The 15,188-nt window shown below is 37.8% G+C and overlaps 1 protein-coding gene across 2 annotated transcripts in view; it reads right to left on the bottom strand.

The window, feature by feature from the left end:
• FAF1 (Fas associated factor 1) overlaps nucleotides 1–15,188 on the bottom strand; it is a 440,606-nt gene that overhangs the window by 298,301 nt on the left and 127,117 nt on the right. The window contains exon 4 of one of the 2 annotated variants that reach the window (XM_069477930.1): nucleotides 6,437–6,642. The exons of the other annotated variant lie outside the window; for it this stretch is intronic. Coding sequence (XP_069334031.1) covers nucleotides 6,437–6,642 — 206 coding nt within the window. The remainder of the gene's footprint in view (nucleotides 1–6,436; nucleotides 6,643–15,188) is intronic. 2 annotated transcript variants of the gene reach the window in all.

A 15,188-nucleotide genomic window follows, 5' to 3' on the forward strand; every position in this document is an offset into this window, starting at 1 on the left:
TCAGGACAACAGAGTAAGACTTTGTCTCAAAAGAAAAGAAAAAAAGAAAGAAAGAAAAGAACGGATCAGCAATCTGACTAAAATTGAAAAGATTACCAAGATTAATCATTGGCAAGGATAGGGAGCAACTGGAACTCTGTTCTACTGGTAGGAGTGCAACCATTTTATAAAAATGTTTTGCTGCACCTGCTAACTCTAAACATACAACCTATGACGCAGCAGCTCTACTTTAAGGTCAAAAGAAGAATATTTACGTATGCCAAAGATATGTACAATAATGTTTATAGCAGGTTTATAACAACAACAAAAAAAAAACTAGAAAGAGCTCCCGAATCTACCACCAGTACATTGGGTAAATTATGGCATTTTCATATAATAGAACACTACAAAGCAGTTAGAATAAACAAATTACTGAACATCAAAAATGTAATGTTGAGTAAAAGAAGTTAAACGCAAAAGAGTACATACTATATGATTTCAATTATATGAAGGTCAAAATAGGCAAATGCAATCCAAGGTGGTAAGGGTCAGAGGAAGTAAATGGCTACAAGGGGGAATAAGGAAGACTTCCAGTGCACAGAAAATATTCTCTATCTGGATCTGAGTGACAGTGGCTACAAGGGTATTCATATTTATACAAATTCATTGAACTGTACACTTAAGATCTATATACAGTTCATCCTTGAATAATCGGGGGGGATATTAGGAGCACCGACCCCCCAGTAAAAAATCTATGCATAACTTTTGACTCCCCTAAAACTTTACTAATAGCCTAATGTTGACCGGAAGCCTTACCGATAACATGAAGTTGATTAACACATATTTTGTATGTTATATGTATTATATACTGTATTCTTACAACAAAGTAAGCTAGAGAAAAGAAAATGTTATAAGGAAATTCATAAGAGAAAACATATTTACTATTCATTAAATGGAAGTGCACCATCATAAAGGTCTTCAACCTTATCATCTTCATGTTGAGTAGGCTGAGGAGGAGGAGGAAGAGGAAGAGGAAGAGGACGGGGTAGTCTTGCTGTCTCAGGGGTGACAGAGGCAGAAGAAATTCCACATGTAGGTGGACCTGTGCAGTTCAGACCTGTGTTTTTCCATGGTTAACTGTACCTTATTGTATGTAAATTATATCTTAATTTTTAAAAATTATTATTGTCATGGTAAATTGTGCACGGAAAAGCCTGCAAACTTTAGGGACAAGTAATTCAGAGTTTAAGTCCAAGGATGACTACACGTGAGATCTGTGACCTTAAGCAAGGCACATAAAGTGGGGCTAATCACAAAGAAATAATCTTACAGGGATGTTTTCTCTGTCTGAGGACACATGGAAGAAACTTCTTTATTATCTATGCTCAGATATACTTGCTATCTTTCTGAGTAACTAGTTTGCTATATTTTAAGAATACTATTAAAATATAGTAAAGAAGCCAATTTTCTTCCAGAATAGCTATTTGACAATCTGAAGGCAGATGTGTGCTTCAGCTCTAACTAGGCCATTGCATGTCAAAGAATGCACCAGACTTTCTATTATTTTGCTTTATTTTCATTTTATGTCATTTTTATCACTTATCCGTATCTAACAATATTGTTTATAATACTAATAAATGCCTTTTTTGTGAGAGCAAGACAAGGATGGAATAACTCAAACAATCCATTATATTATATAAAGGATATAATACAGAGGCTGGTAGATAATACAGGCATACCTTGGAGATATTGTAGATTTCGTTTCAGATGTTCACAAAAAAGTGAATGTCACAATAAAGCAATTCGCACTTTATTTATAATAAAGGTAGTGGCTTCCCCGTGAATATAAAAGTTACATTTACACTATACTATGGTCTATTAAGTGCACAATAGTATTATGTCTAAAAAATATACATATCGTAATTTAAAATACTTTATTGCTAAATAATGCCAATGGTCAACTGAGCCTTCAGCGAGTTATAATCTTTTTCTGGTGGAAGGTCTTGTCTTGATGTAGATGACTACTGACTGATCAGGGTAGTGTTTGGTGAAGGCTGAGGTGGCTGTGGCAATTTCTTAAATAAGACAACAATGAAGCTTGCTGCATCAATTGATTTTTCCTTTCAGGAACTACTTTGTAGCATGTGAAGCTGTTAATGACAGCATTTTACCACAGTAGAACTAATTTCAAAATTGGAGTCAATCCTCTGAAACCCTGCTGCTACTTTATCAACTAAGTTTATGTCATATTCTAAATTATTTGTTGTCATTTGGACAATGTTCACAGCGTCTTCACCAGGAAGAGATTCCACCTCAAGAAACTACTTTCTTTGCTCATCCATAAGAAGCAACTCTGCATCTGCTGAAGTTTTATCATGAGATTGCACCAAGTCAGTCACATCTTCAGGTTCCACTTCTAAATTTAATTCTCTTGCTATTTCCAGTCATCTGCAATTACTTCCTCCACAGAAGTCTTGAACCCCTTAAATTCATCCATAAGGGTTGGAATCACCTTGTTCCAAACTCCTATTAATGTTGATATTTCGACCCCCTCTCATGAATCATGAATGTTCTTAATGGCATCTAGAATGGTGAATTCTTTCCAGAATGTCTTCAATTTACTTTGCCCCAATCTAACAATATCAGAGGAATCACACTATGGCAGCTATAGCCTTATGAAATGTATTTCTTAAACAATAAGACTTGAAAGTTGAAATTACTCCTTGATCCATGGGCTGCACAATGCATGTGTTAGTAGGCATGAAAACAACATTCATCTCTTTGTACATCTCCATTAGAGCTCTTGGGTGACTAAGTGCATTGACAATGAACAGTAATAGTTTGAAAGGAATCTTTTTTTTTTTCACAGTAGTTCTCAGCAGTGGCTTAAAATATTTAGTAAGCCATGCTGTGAACAGATGTGCTGTCATCCAGGCTTTGTTGTTCCATATATAGAGCACAGGCAGAGTAGATTTAGCATAATTCTTAAGGGCCCTAGGATTTTCAGAATGGTCAATGTGCACGGGCTTCAACTTCAAGTCACTAGCTGTGTTAGCCCTAACGAGAGAATCAGCTTGTCCTTTGAAGCTTTGAAGTTAGGCATTGATTTCTCCTCTCTACCTATAAAAGTCCTAGATGGCATCTTCTTCTAAAAGATGGTTTTGTCTACATCAAAAATCTGTTGCTTAGTGTAGCTACCTTTATCAATTATTTTAGCTAGATCTTCTGGATTAGTTGCTGTAGCTTCTACATTAGCACTTACTACTTCACCTTGCACTTTTATGTTAGGGAGATGGCTTCTTTCCTTAACACATTGACTGCCACGCTAGAAAAAATTTTATTCCTTGGGGCCATGGTGTTTTATTATGAAAATGGAATAAAAACTTCAAAAACAAGACAATATTTTCTCATTTAATGAAAACTTTGTTATTTTTTGTATTGTTTTCTGTGCATGAGTTATATGCAACTTGAAAAATAGTTCATGCGGCTCCCAAGGTGAAGACAAGTGAGTTACATATGCTTCACCAGGCTCTGGGCTCAAAATTAGCATGAGTTCAATACAACTCACAAGGCAGTTAATGTGTTAAACCTCCTGAACCAGCCTCTGCTAGCTTCCAACTTTTCTTCTACAGCTTCCTCCTCTCTCAGCCTTCTCAGCCTTGAATTCTTCAAGAGAGGGCCTTGCTCTAGATAACAATTTAGATTAAGGGAATGTTGTGATTGGTTTGATCTTTGCTTCAGACCACTAAAACTCTCTCCCTATCAGTAACAAGGTGGCACAAGAGGCCAGCTTATGGCCTATCTTGGCTTTTGACATGTCTTCTTCACTCAGCCTAATCAATTCTAGCTTTTGGTTTAAAGTAAGAGACATGTGATTCTTCCTTTCACTTAAATACTTAGAGGCTCTTGTAGAGTTATTGACTTGCCTAATTTCAACATTGTTGTATCTCGAAATAGGGAGGCCCAAGGAGCAGAAGAGAGATGGGGAAATGGCCAATTGGTGGAGTAGTCAGAACAAACACAGCATTTGTCAATTAAGTTTGCCGTGATATGTGGGCACGGTTTGTGGCACCCCAAAACAAGTACAATGGTAACACCAAAGTTCATTAATCACAGATTACCATAACAAATATAATAAAAATGAAAAGGTTTGAAATATTGTGAGAATTACAAAAATATGACATAGAGATAGAAAGTGGGCACATGATGTTGGAAAAATGGTACCAACATACTTGCTAGACACAGTGTTGTCACAAACCTTCAATTTGTTTTTTTTCCTTAAAACAAGAAACTATATCTGCAACGTACAATAATATAAAGTATGATAAAATGAGGTATGTCTGTATGTACTCCATAAATATTATCTATTAATATGCAAGAGTAGAAAGATCAAGGTTCATGAACTCAAACTGAAAAATGTCCAAGTACACACCTTTACATATGAATAACAGAAGGAAAAAAAGAAGCCCTAAAGAATTAACAAAAATAACCATGAGGGTAATATGCACCTAACATTTTAAGGTAAAATACTTCCAATGAATGCATACCTAAAAATACAGCATAAAATGACCACCTAGTTTATCACACACACCCAAAGCAAGGCACAGAGGGTACAGATGAAATTACAATGATGAATAAAGAAACAAAAAATAAGCTTTTGAGAAACAATTAATAGAACTAGATTATTCAGCGTGAGAAAGTAAAAAAATAGAGTAACGTCTTCAAATATAAGAGGAAAGCTATACAAAGGCTAAACTCTTTTCACCACAGATAAAACAAAATAACATGGGTTTAACCATCATTACAAACTGTTTTAGATAGAAGAAAGCATTTCTCTGTTACTTCTCTGTTAAGAAGCAGGAGATAGAATAGTGGCTGCCAAGAGATTGACAGAGGAGAAAATGGGAAGTTGCCGTCCAATGGGTACAGAGTTGCAGTTATGCAAGATAAAAAGTACACATAATTAACAATCCTGTACTGTACTTACACATGAGTGTACATCTCATTTTATGTATTTTTTACCACAATTTTTTAGAATATGAAAAACAAGAATGACAGGAGAATATTTGGGAGCATGGAAATGAGTACAGGGAGAAGTGAATGATCTAGGTGAAGAACCTAGGCAGAAGTAGAAACAAGCTCACAAGTAGAGTGGGCTAATAACTTACGCAGTGAACTGAAAGAAGTCCAATGTGACATAGGCATAGTAAGCAAGAAGGAAAGTGGCAATAGATGAAACTAGAAATGCAGGCAGGAGTAGCTTGATCAAGCAGGGACTTACAAGCCACGTTAAAGATGAATTATATCCTAAAATCAATGAAAAGCTTTTAAATGGTTTTAAGAACAGGAATAACATAATTTGATTAGTGTTTAGGAATGATTTAACAGCCCTACTTTTCAAGTCTCAATTAATACAATTAAATAAAATTAGGAAAGGATCTCCCCCAAAAGGAACAAAGGGAAAACTTCAGAAATATCTGGAACTTAGAACTAAGGCAAAACTACATTAAGATAGAAATTAATATAATTTGCGGTTCTACAATGAAAGTAGACCAAATAAACTGAATCAAATATGAGTTCAACACAGTTAAACTATAGTAACTTGGTAAAGTCTGTCCAGGAATGATCTGCATATACATTGAGTTTCTTTTGATATAACATTTTTCCAACTGGCAGAGCGAAAAAGTGATGGAAACGTATCTCATGTCTGACTTCTCACTAACCATAGTATTATGGTTTGAATGTGTTTCATTCAAAATTCAGGTATTGCCAATGTGATAATATTAAGATACAGGGCCTTTAAGAGGTTATCAGGCCATGAGGGCTCTGCCCTTGTAAGTGGAATTAGGTGCTCTTAAAAAGGTCTTGACAGAGGGAGTTTTGTCTCCTTTGCTCTTTGGACTTCTGCCATGTGAGGACACAGTGTTTCTTCCCTCAGGAGGATGCAGCATCAAGGTGCCATCTTAGAAGCAGAGAGCAGCCCTCTCTAGACACTGAACCTTGCTGGCACCTTAATCTTGGACTTTCCAGCAGCCAGAAATGTGAGAAAATAAGCTTTTGTTCTTTATAAATTACCTAGTCTCAGGTATTCTGATATAGCAGCACAAAACAATACTCACAGTATGAAAAATGAGTAAGCTTCAGTTGTAAAGTCTGACAGGCAATATACTTAATTAGGGTATTTTTTTTGAAGCTCCTAGATATTTGGTTTGCATCAGCCCTAAAACAGCATTGTATACCATTCCACATACATAGAACAGAAAAGAGTATTCTTAAACTTACCTCAATTTTAACATAGTAAAAATAGAGTACAATAATCTGTAGGAGAAAGTTATCAGTTTCAATTTGCTTTTTTTCCCCTTATTGCTGGCAGTCAACTCAAAAGAAAGAATATAAACTAAATGTTTGCCTAATAAATTATTTATTTGTGAAGGCTTTATGGTAGGAAAAACCTTACCAACGGTACAGCTGTCTTCAAGTACCACATCAACATTTCTGTCTCTGTACTCAACCCTGAAGTCCAGCATCCGAGGTTGCCTTTCTACAATCTGCCTGGATGGCATTACAGGTCGAAACGCCGAAGAAGAAGAGGGAGTAGGAGCTGGAGCTGGATGATTTGCTGGATTAAATGCAGATCCTGGTATGGTCTCACCTCCATATTCACTAAAATGTTGACATAAAAGAAGGATTATCATCAACTAAATCATTACAGAATACCACTAGCAACCCTTTCCATACTTAGCTTGTGTTGTTCTTCTAATCAAGTTTACCTACCTATATGTCAAGGCCAAACGCAAGTTCTACTCCCTCCATAAAATCTTTCCCAGAGACTGAAGAAGGTCACATTACTCTCCCCCTCATTCTTGCCTTTCTGTGTTTATTGGCAATATCATATCATTAGCATTTAATTAGGTTTTTGCCTTGTATTATTATGATGTTAGTAAAACATCATTTTAAACTCTGTAAATTAAGAACAATGTCTTCTCCTTCACTCACTCTTACTCACTGAATTATTTCGCTCATTAACACTACTTTCCATGAAGACTATTTTGAAACTTCACTGCCCTTGAACCTCATTTCTCCCTATCTCACTCTTTAGACTTCAAAGATAATTGTTTTCCTACTTTGCTTAGAAAACAAAAGCCATCAAGAGAAATTTCCCTTTTCTTCTTAATGTTGAATCAAAAGCTAACCTGCAAATGCACTCTTGCTCTTGTCCTCTCTCTCTCTCTCTCTCTCTCTTTGTCTCACTCTCCCTCCCCACTCCTCACCTAGGGATTATCATTTTCCTTTCCAGTATCTTTGATATCTCCTTCTGTCCTGGATTCTCCATCTCTCTATGCTAATAGGCACATAGCCTTTCATTTCTTCTTTTACCTTAATCCTTCCTATTTCGTGGGGAAACACAGGCAATTTCCTCTAAGAATATTCTTTCCTCCTCAATCCATCCCCAATTCTATCTTTCTTTTAGCTAATTTTTCATGGGTTTTTTTTGTTTGTTTGGTTGGTTGGTTGGTTGGTTGAGACAAGGTCTTGCTCTATTGCCTGGGCTGGAGTGCAGTAGCACGATCATAGCTCACTGCAGCCTCCAACTTCTGGACTCAAGTGATCCATCTGTCTCAGCCTCCCGGAGTGCTGGGATTATAGGCATGTGCCACCATGCCAGGCCTCTCTTAGCTAATTATACTCACACTTTTTTTTTTTTTTTGAGACAGAGTCTCACTTTGTTGCCCAGGCTAGAGTGAGTGCCGTGGCGTCAGCTTAGCTCACAGCAACCTCAGACTCCTCGGCTTAAGCGATCCTACTTTCTCAGCCTCCCGAGTAGCTGGGACTACAGGCATGCGCCACTATGCCCAGCTAATTTTTCTATATATATTTTTAGTTGTCCGTATAATTTCTTTCTATTTTTAGTAGAGACAGGGTCTCACTCTTGCTCAGGCTGGTCTCGAACTCCTGACCTTGAGCGATCCACCAGCCTCGGCCTCCCAGAGTGCTAGGATTACAGGCGTGAGCCACCGTGCCTGGCCTATACTCACACTTTTTATCTCAGATTGAATGTTTTTCAACTCAGAGCACATTTTGCTACCTCAGACTAGGTTTAATTCCCCACTACTATCTATAATTAGAAAATTAGTTATATAATCATTTTATATCTATGTCCCTAATAGAATGTAAATTCTACAAGGATAATACTCAAATTTGTGTCTTTAATGGCTTTATCTTCTACTCTGAGCTCAAAATTTTATACATAGAAGACACTCAAATATTTGTCAAACTAATGAGTAGAGGAATAATTATTTTAAAATTTGGCTTTTTTCTGATTTTATTTTATGTATTGTCAACCCTCTGCCCGGGAAGAAGATGGAGAGGGAGGGAATATAAGGAGTGTCTCAGTTGCAACATCATTATTATATACATATCCCGCCACCACCAGAACTCAAGACCAGCTTTAAAATATCTTTCTTCTCACCTTGAATTTATAGAAAAACAATGGACTGGGAATGTGCATAGGAACAACAACAGTTATCAAAAACATGCCAAGTTAAGCACTATTCATACAATTAAGCAGGAAAAATATTTGTATTTATTTCCCTCCTTCATACTATTGCTCTGAACAGTGTTTATCAAACCAGATTATATAGCTGATTTATTGAGTTGTGATCAATCTTTTAAAGATTAGAACACAATGAAATAGAAATTTTCAGTATTGTGTCACTTAATAGTTAGGACCAAGTATTATTTCCTAAAGCTTTTAATTCTGTTACATATTTGTTTACAGGTGCTTTGGAGTCTAAGTATTTTTCATTATAAGTCATAGACAAAAATGTTTGAAAGCCACTAGTTTAGATCTCACTAGAATTGAGATACTCCAGTAATCACTGATCCAAAGACAAAAACCTAATTTTTAGATTCAAAGAAAGTAATCTTGTAAGGAAAACATGGGAACAGAGAAAATGTCCAAAGCAGAAAAGAATGTCATTATTGAAATCCAAAGTGAGCTCCTAAATGTCTAGGAACAGAATTTGGGCAACACACTTCACATCTCTGAGGTTTGGCACAATTTCTCAGAAACTAAGAAAAACAGCTAATATTAGTAAACTGGTCACTGAAACTGTCTTTTGACTCCAAATCCACCCTTCTATATAGTCTATTCTGTGATGCTGGGACTGGGATTCTGCAAAACTGCATTTACCTTTGCTAAATGGTTTCCTGTTAGATTCTGCCAATAGAAGATATTCATAGAGTGTAGTAGTTAAGAGGAAGGGAAGAGAGACTTTCTTCTTCCTGCTTGCATGCATTTCTATCTGTATCTTCCTGGAGGTAGTCCTCTGTTTTTGTTTTTTGCCAGCATTCTTATAACCAGCTTCTTGACATTCCCTTGGATACCAGCAGCAGCTGGACAGTGTGCATTCAAAAAAATCTGATCCCCAGCTTCATGGGACCCCTCTGAGCTTCACAGTTCTGTTAACCCCTTTGTTCCCTAAACCTAAGAGTAGCAACTTCCTCCAGCAGTTATTATATTCAGGTTACCACCTCTTTTTGCTCTTTTAGTCTTCCACACCTGTGTAAGCAATCCTACAATCAATTCCCTTTGTTGAAATACCTAAGATGGTTTCATATTCCTGATTGGATGCTGATATTGTAAAGGAGTCCCAGGAAACACACTTTCAAAAACAGGATTCAGGAATTGGCTTGATTATGTCCTTGAACTTCAATTCACTGTTAGATCCTTGCCAATGGAAAACGGAATACTTACTAGTATCCATGCCATGCATTGGCATAATGATTATTAAATTATTACTAGTTGCTGGGTGCACTGGCCCACACCTGTAATCCTAGAACTTTGGGAGGCCAAGGTGGTAGGCTTGAAGCCAATCAGTTCAAGACTAGCCAAGGCAACACAGGGAGATCCCCATCTCTACAAAAAAAATTTAAAATATTAGCTGGGCATGGTGGTACACACCTGTAGTCCTAGCTACTCAAGAAGCTGAGGTGGAAGGGTAGCTTGAGCCCACGAGTTTAAGGTTACAGTAAACTATATAATCACCACTGTACTCTAGCCAGTAAGACCCCATCTCTTAAGAAAAAAAAAAAAAAAAAAAATCATCACTTGTAACTAATTATGATGACATGCCTATTGAAACAAGTGCCTAAAGCGACCAAACGACCGTTTGACTCAACTATTAAGTGGCAATAATGACAACAAGGACTGAAGGATGGCTAATTCTGACTTGGAGACTTAAAGAAAATGAAACACTCAGAGTTCTTAACTTTCAGCTCAAGTCATGATAAGACAGCTACAAAATTTTGAAAATGGCCATTTTAAAAGTTTCTTCTTTCTTGTAACCACAAGTATGACCCTGCCAAGAATTAGTTCCAAAATTTAATTTGGCAGTTTGTAGAACTATGATGAAAGTTGAATAAAAATACTTTCTAAGTCTCTTTTTAAAAAGTTAAGATACTGTTTTGGAAGGAGTGAGACCCTAGGATGTGGAATAGAGATATGTGGGTGGACTCAGATGAAGGATAACCTTGAACCCCCTGGAGTCTCTCTGAGCCTCTTTTATAAGCAGAAACAGCTCCTCCTTCTCCTATGACTGAGAAGGCTAGCCTCCACTTTCTTGAATACTCTTCAATACTCTTACCTGAGACAGTTACCTTGAAAGGAGATACCTATTCTTAAAACCTATCCCCCACTATTCCTTACTGCCTCTAAAATCAGATCTAGGCATACGCTAAGAGAACAAGTACAATGTCTTCACTGAGAAAAGATTGTTTATATCCAACAATAATTCTAATATTTTGATAAATTCAATCAGCAAAAACCTGAGAAATAGGTATGGAAATGAATTTGAAGTGTGTTTGACCAAAAGAGTTTGGATAGAGCCAAATATAATATGTTGGCTTAAGCAGCTGTAAGTACCTCTAATAGCTTGTTTGCTGGCTGAATGCAAAGTCTTAAAAGAGTCTACATTTAATGACGATGAGATGCCCAAACCTCCTGGCATAATGTAGAAAAAATCCAGATGCTTAAAGAAACAGGAATGCTGGCATGAATTTACCATATATAACCTGAATATACATATATCCTCTACATCATCCATGAGATCCTGGAGAATATTACATTAAAGCATTGAAAAATACATTAGTAAGGGAATCTATATTATTGAAAAACTCTGTGGTGGCTAGGAATGACATGGGGAGTTGACATTGAGAAAGACTTTCTAATGGGTTGATGAGATATCAGAGTGGCAGAGGTCAAATGGCAAACTGTAATAATAAGGAAAGGTAAGAGCAATTATGTTAATGGACAGCATAGACAAAAAATGGCAATCATAAGGTTTTGACCTGCAGAGATCTTTGGTAGTGTTTGAGCATGGTATTTCTAAGGAACAAAATTAAATATATACTGAAATATTACTTGATCTATAAAGAGTAGAAATCCTAAACTTGGCAGCCTAAATCCTGACTTCAGTAACCACCACAGAGAGTCACAGTCACTCCTAGTTTCTAAACAAAAGTTGGATCACAGACATAAAGCCCCCATATTACTTAGAAGGCCCAGTTCCCCAAAAGATAACTCAACAGAGCCACAAGTGTGTATTGTAAATTTTCCCTGAAGACTTCCACTAAGAGACCTACAGCCATTTACTAAGGTATCTGTGTGCCAATAAAAGGAAAATATCCAGATTTTTAAGGGATTACTAGATGCTAACTTTGAAATGATGCTAATTCCTGGGGATTTTACAAAAGTGGAAGATTAAGGTTTGAAATGAAGTTTGGCCCAAATCAACTCACAGTAAGTTCAATCAATCTGTTAACCTACCCTGCAGTGATTTCCCTAGGCCCTGAATGTATAATAGACACATTTAGTAACTAGTAGCCATCCCATATTGGTTCCCTGATCCATGGAGTTAGGGACATAACATAGGAAGGGACATAACACAGGAAGGGACAACAGGAAGCAAATGCTGTTGCATATACTTTTTATTCTCTATATTAATTTGTAAGCACCATGACAAGCATTCTGCTTTCACCTAACAGGCTATACAATATACTTTCATAGTCTTTTCCTAATGAGTGTCAACTCTCCTACTCTTCGTCATAATAAGCAAGTCTGGAGAGATCTTGACCACCAAACATTCCACAAAACATTAAATTGTTGACAATGCAGACTAATCCCCGAAGAACAGAAGTATTAAGTACAGGCTGAACATCCCCAATCCATAAAGCTCCAAAACCTGAAACTTTTTGGGTGCTGGCATAATACTCAAAGAGTTCATTGGAATATTTTGGATTTCATATTTTTGAATTAGGGATGCTTATGCATTAAGTACAATGAAAGTATCACAAAATACAAAAAAAAAAAATTCTGAAATCTGTGGCCAAGCACAGTGGCTCACACCTGTAATCCCAGCACTTTGGGAGGCCGAGACAGGAGGCTAGCTTGAGGCCAGGAGTTGGAGACCATCCTAGGCAACACAGTGAGACCCTATCTCTACAAAAGAAAAAAATTTTTTTAAATGAGCTGGGTGTGGTGGCACATGCCTATAGTCCCAGCTACTTGGGAGGCTGAGGAGGGAAGATCACTTGTCCCTGGGAATTTGAGGTTACAGTGAGCTATGACCACGCCAGTGCATTCCAACCTGAGTGACAGAGTGAGACCTTATCTCAAAAAAACAAAACAAAACAAAAAAACACTGAAATCTTATCCCAAGAATTCAAATAAAGATATACCCTGTACTTAAATGCTTTAGTAAGACATATGCTTGCTAGAGACTAGCAAAGATGCACCACAAAAATGCAGGGGACTGCCACCTTGGTAAAGTTTCTGGGGTCCAGTGGTCAAAAGCTGAACCTTGTACTTCCCATTATAAATAAAAAAATAACTAAGTTAACTGAAAAAGAAAAAAATTGGACTGGGAAGAGAAAATGTGATTATTTATAGTATGCTGGCACCAACCAAAATTAGACTGCTGTAGCATATGGCCTCAATCAAAGATATCCCTGAAAGAAAGCAGTGAAAGAAAAGCCTCCCAGTGGGGAGAACTTAGGGTTTCACCATAGGTTAACCACCTCATTTGGAAGGAGAGACAGCCTGAGGTATATAGATCTACATCAAATCACAAGCAACAGATAATAGGTTGACCAGATGAACAGAACTTGGAATGAATAAAATTGGAAAATTGAGTGACAAGGAAGTCTAGGGAAGAAATATAGAAATGGACCTTTTAGAATGGACATAGAATACAAATATATCTGTTTCCCAAGTGTGTGGTCTCTAGAGGCTAGCCACTAAAAAAGGCTCCCGGTAACGTGGCTAAGACGACGCTGTTCAGTCAGTTTTTTTCCCTTGCTACTGGGGATCCTGAATGCATTAATGTATAATATGGCCATGTCAACAGAGACGGAGGTTAGGCATGGGCACGACAACATGGACTTCCCTTCTTCAAGGCTGAATCTGGCTAGGGGAACTATACAGTGCCTAAACTGCAAACAATAGGGACTAATATTGAGTCCCTGATATCGTACCACTCCCTAGTGACCTAGTAATAAATTGTTTCCATCATGGAGGGGGCAGTGATCTATCTTCACTGAAAAAGCCACTTTTCTGGATATGAAATTGACTTCTCTGACAGCAGTGATTCTGACAGCACCACCATTCATGTATTTAGGGAATACCATATTCATCTATGGCTTCCCACAGAAAACTGGTTCTAACTAAGGAATTCCTTTCACAGAAAAAGTGCAGCACTGCACTCAGTAATGTACACCATTACTAAGATTCATGTACACCATTACCTAGGAGCAGCTAGCTTGAGAGAACAATGAAGTAGCTTACTGAAGACTCAGTTATGACACAGATTCGGAGATAACCTCAAAGTTTGGGGCTCTACCTTAAAGGACGTAGTATATGCTTTATATCAGTGACCAAAACACCATGCTATTTGTCATACTATCAGATAACATGTTTGGGAATTAAGTGGTGGTACTGGTTCCTTTTATTATGCCTAATAATTTCCTGCAACTTTGAGCTTTGATGGTTCAGAGATCATAGTATCCATGGATGAAATGTTCCCACATTGAAATAGAACTTGAGAATATCACTTGGCCATTTTGTACTCCTTGTGGCACTGAATCAACCAGAAAAGGCAGGGTATAGGTTGGAGTGAATGGTCCTGTTTAAAAAAGGGGGTGGGGGTGGGCAGAGGGGTGTATGGCTACACAATGGACTATATCTGGAGCCCTGGGGGTTTTCTGGGGCATGTCCAATAAGAGTTAATGAAAAATTACAACTAATAAAAAAGACAGGTGCACTGAGGATTCTGACTCTTCAAGAATGAAGGTTTGAGATGCCTTACCAGATAAAGAACCCTGACTACTTGAGTTGCTGGCTGAAGACAGAGGGAATATAGAATAAATAGTGGGAGAACAAACTGAAAATATCAACTATGGCATTATGACTAGTAATAGAAACAAGGACTTCAGTAGCACATGCAAACATACACATACACACACACAACCCCTTTCAATTTTCTTCTTGCAGTTTTCATATTGATCCTACCAACATCACCTTAACAGTGACATATCACCCTAACAGTGGCACCCACTTTGTTTAAGCATCAGCCACTGATGTTAGCTTCTAGTTTTTTTCAGCACCTTTTGCAGACTCTATGCATCTTGTTAGAGCTACCAGTATCAGCTAAGCAGGACTTCCTTCTCATACGTCTGAGGCCAAGTTCCTAGGGCCCTTCCTCTGAGCTTCAAAGTCCTGTTAACCTCAATCTCTCCCATCCCCTTTCCTTGTTTCTCCAGCACTTTCCTTTGTGCCCTTTGGTGGTGAGCAAGGGGCTCTCCCTGGTAGGACTGCTCTAGCCCCAGCTTCTTGACGTGCAGTAGGCATCTAGACAACCCCACACAGACACACGGGCCCCAGCTCTGCCTACTCTTCTCAGGGGAAACTGCAGCTGTGAGTCTGCTCTCACCCTGGGCTCCTTTCCTCATCAACCAGAAGGAGCCACCCCTATCTGGGCCTCATGGTTGAGCTACTCCCTGCAGTCATTATATCTGGGTTGTCTCGGTACCCCCTTTTTGATCTTTCAATCTTCTCCACATCCGTGGAACTGATTCCCTATATGAAATTCTCTCTGTTGAAATTCCTAGGATGATTTTTTTTCCCTTTATCAAGCCCTAACAGATAGTATAAC

The sequence above is a fragment of the Eulemur rufifrons genome, chromosome 8 (genome assembly GCF_041146395.1).
Source record: "Eulemur rufifrons isolate Redbay chromosome 8, OSU_ERuf_1, whole genome shotgun sequence".
In the NCBI taxonomy this organism is placed as follows: Eukaryota; Metazoa; Chordata; class Mammalia; order Primates; family Lemuridae; genus Eulemur; species Eulemur rufifrons.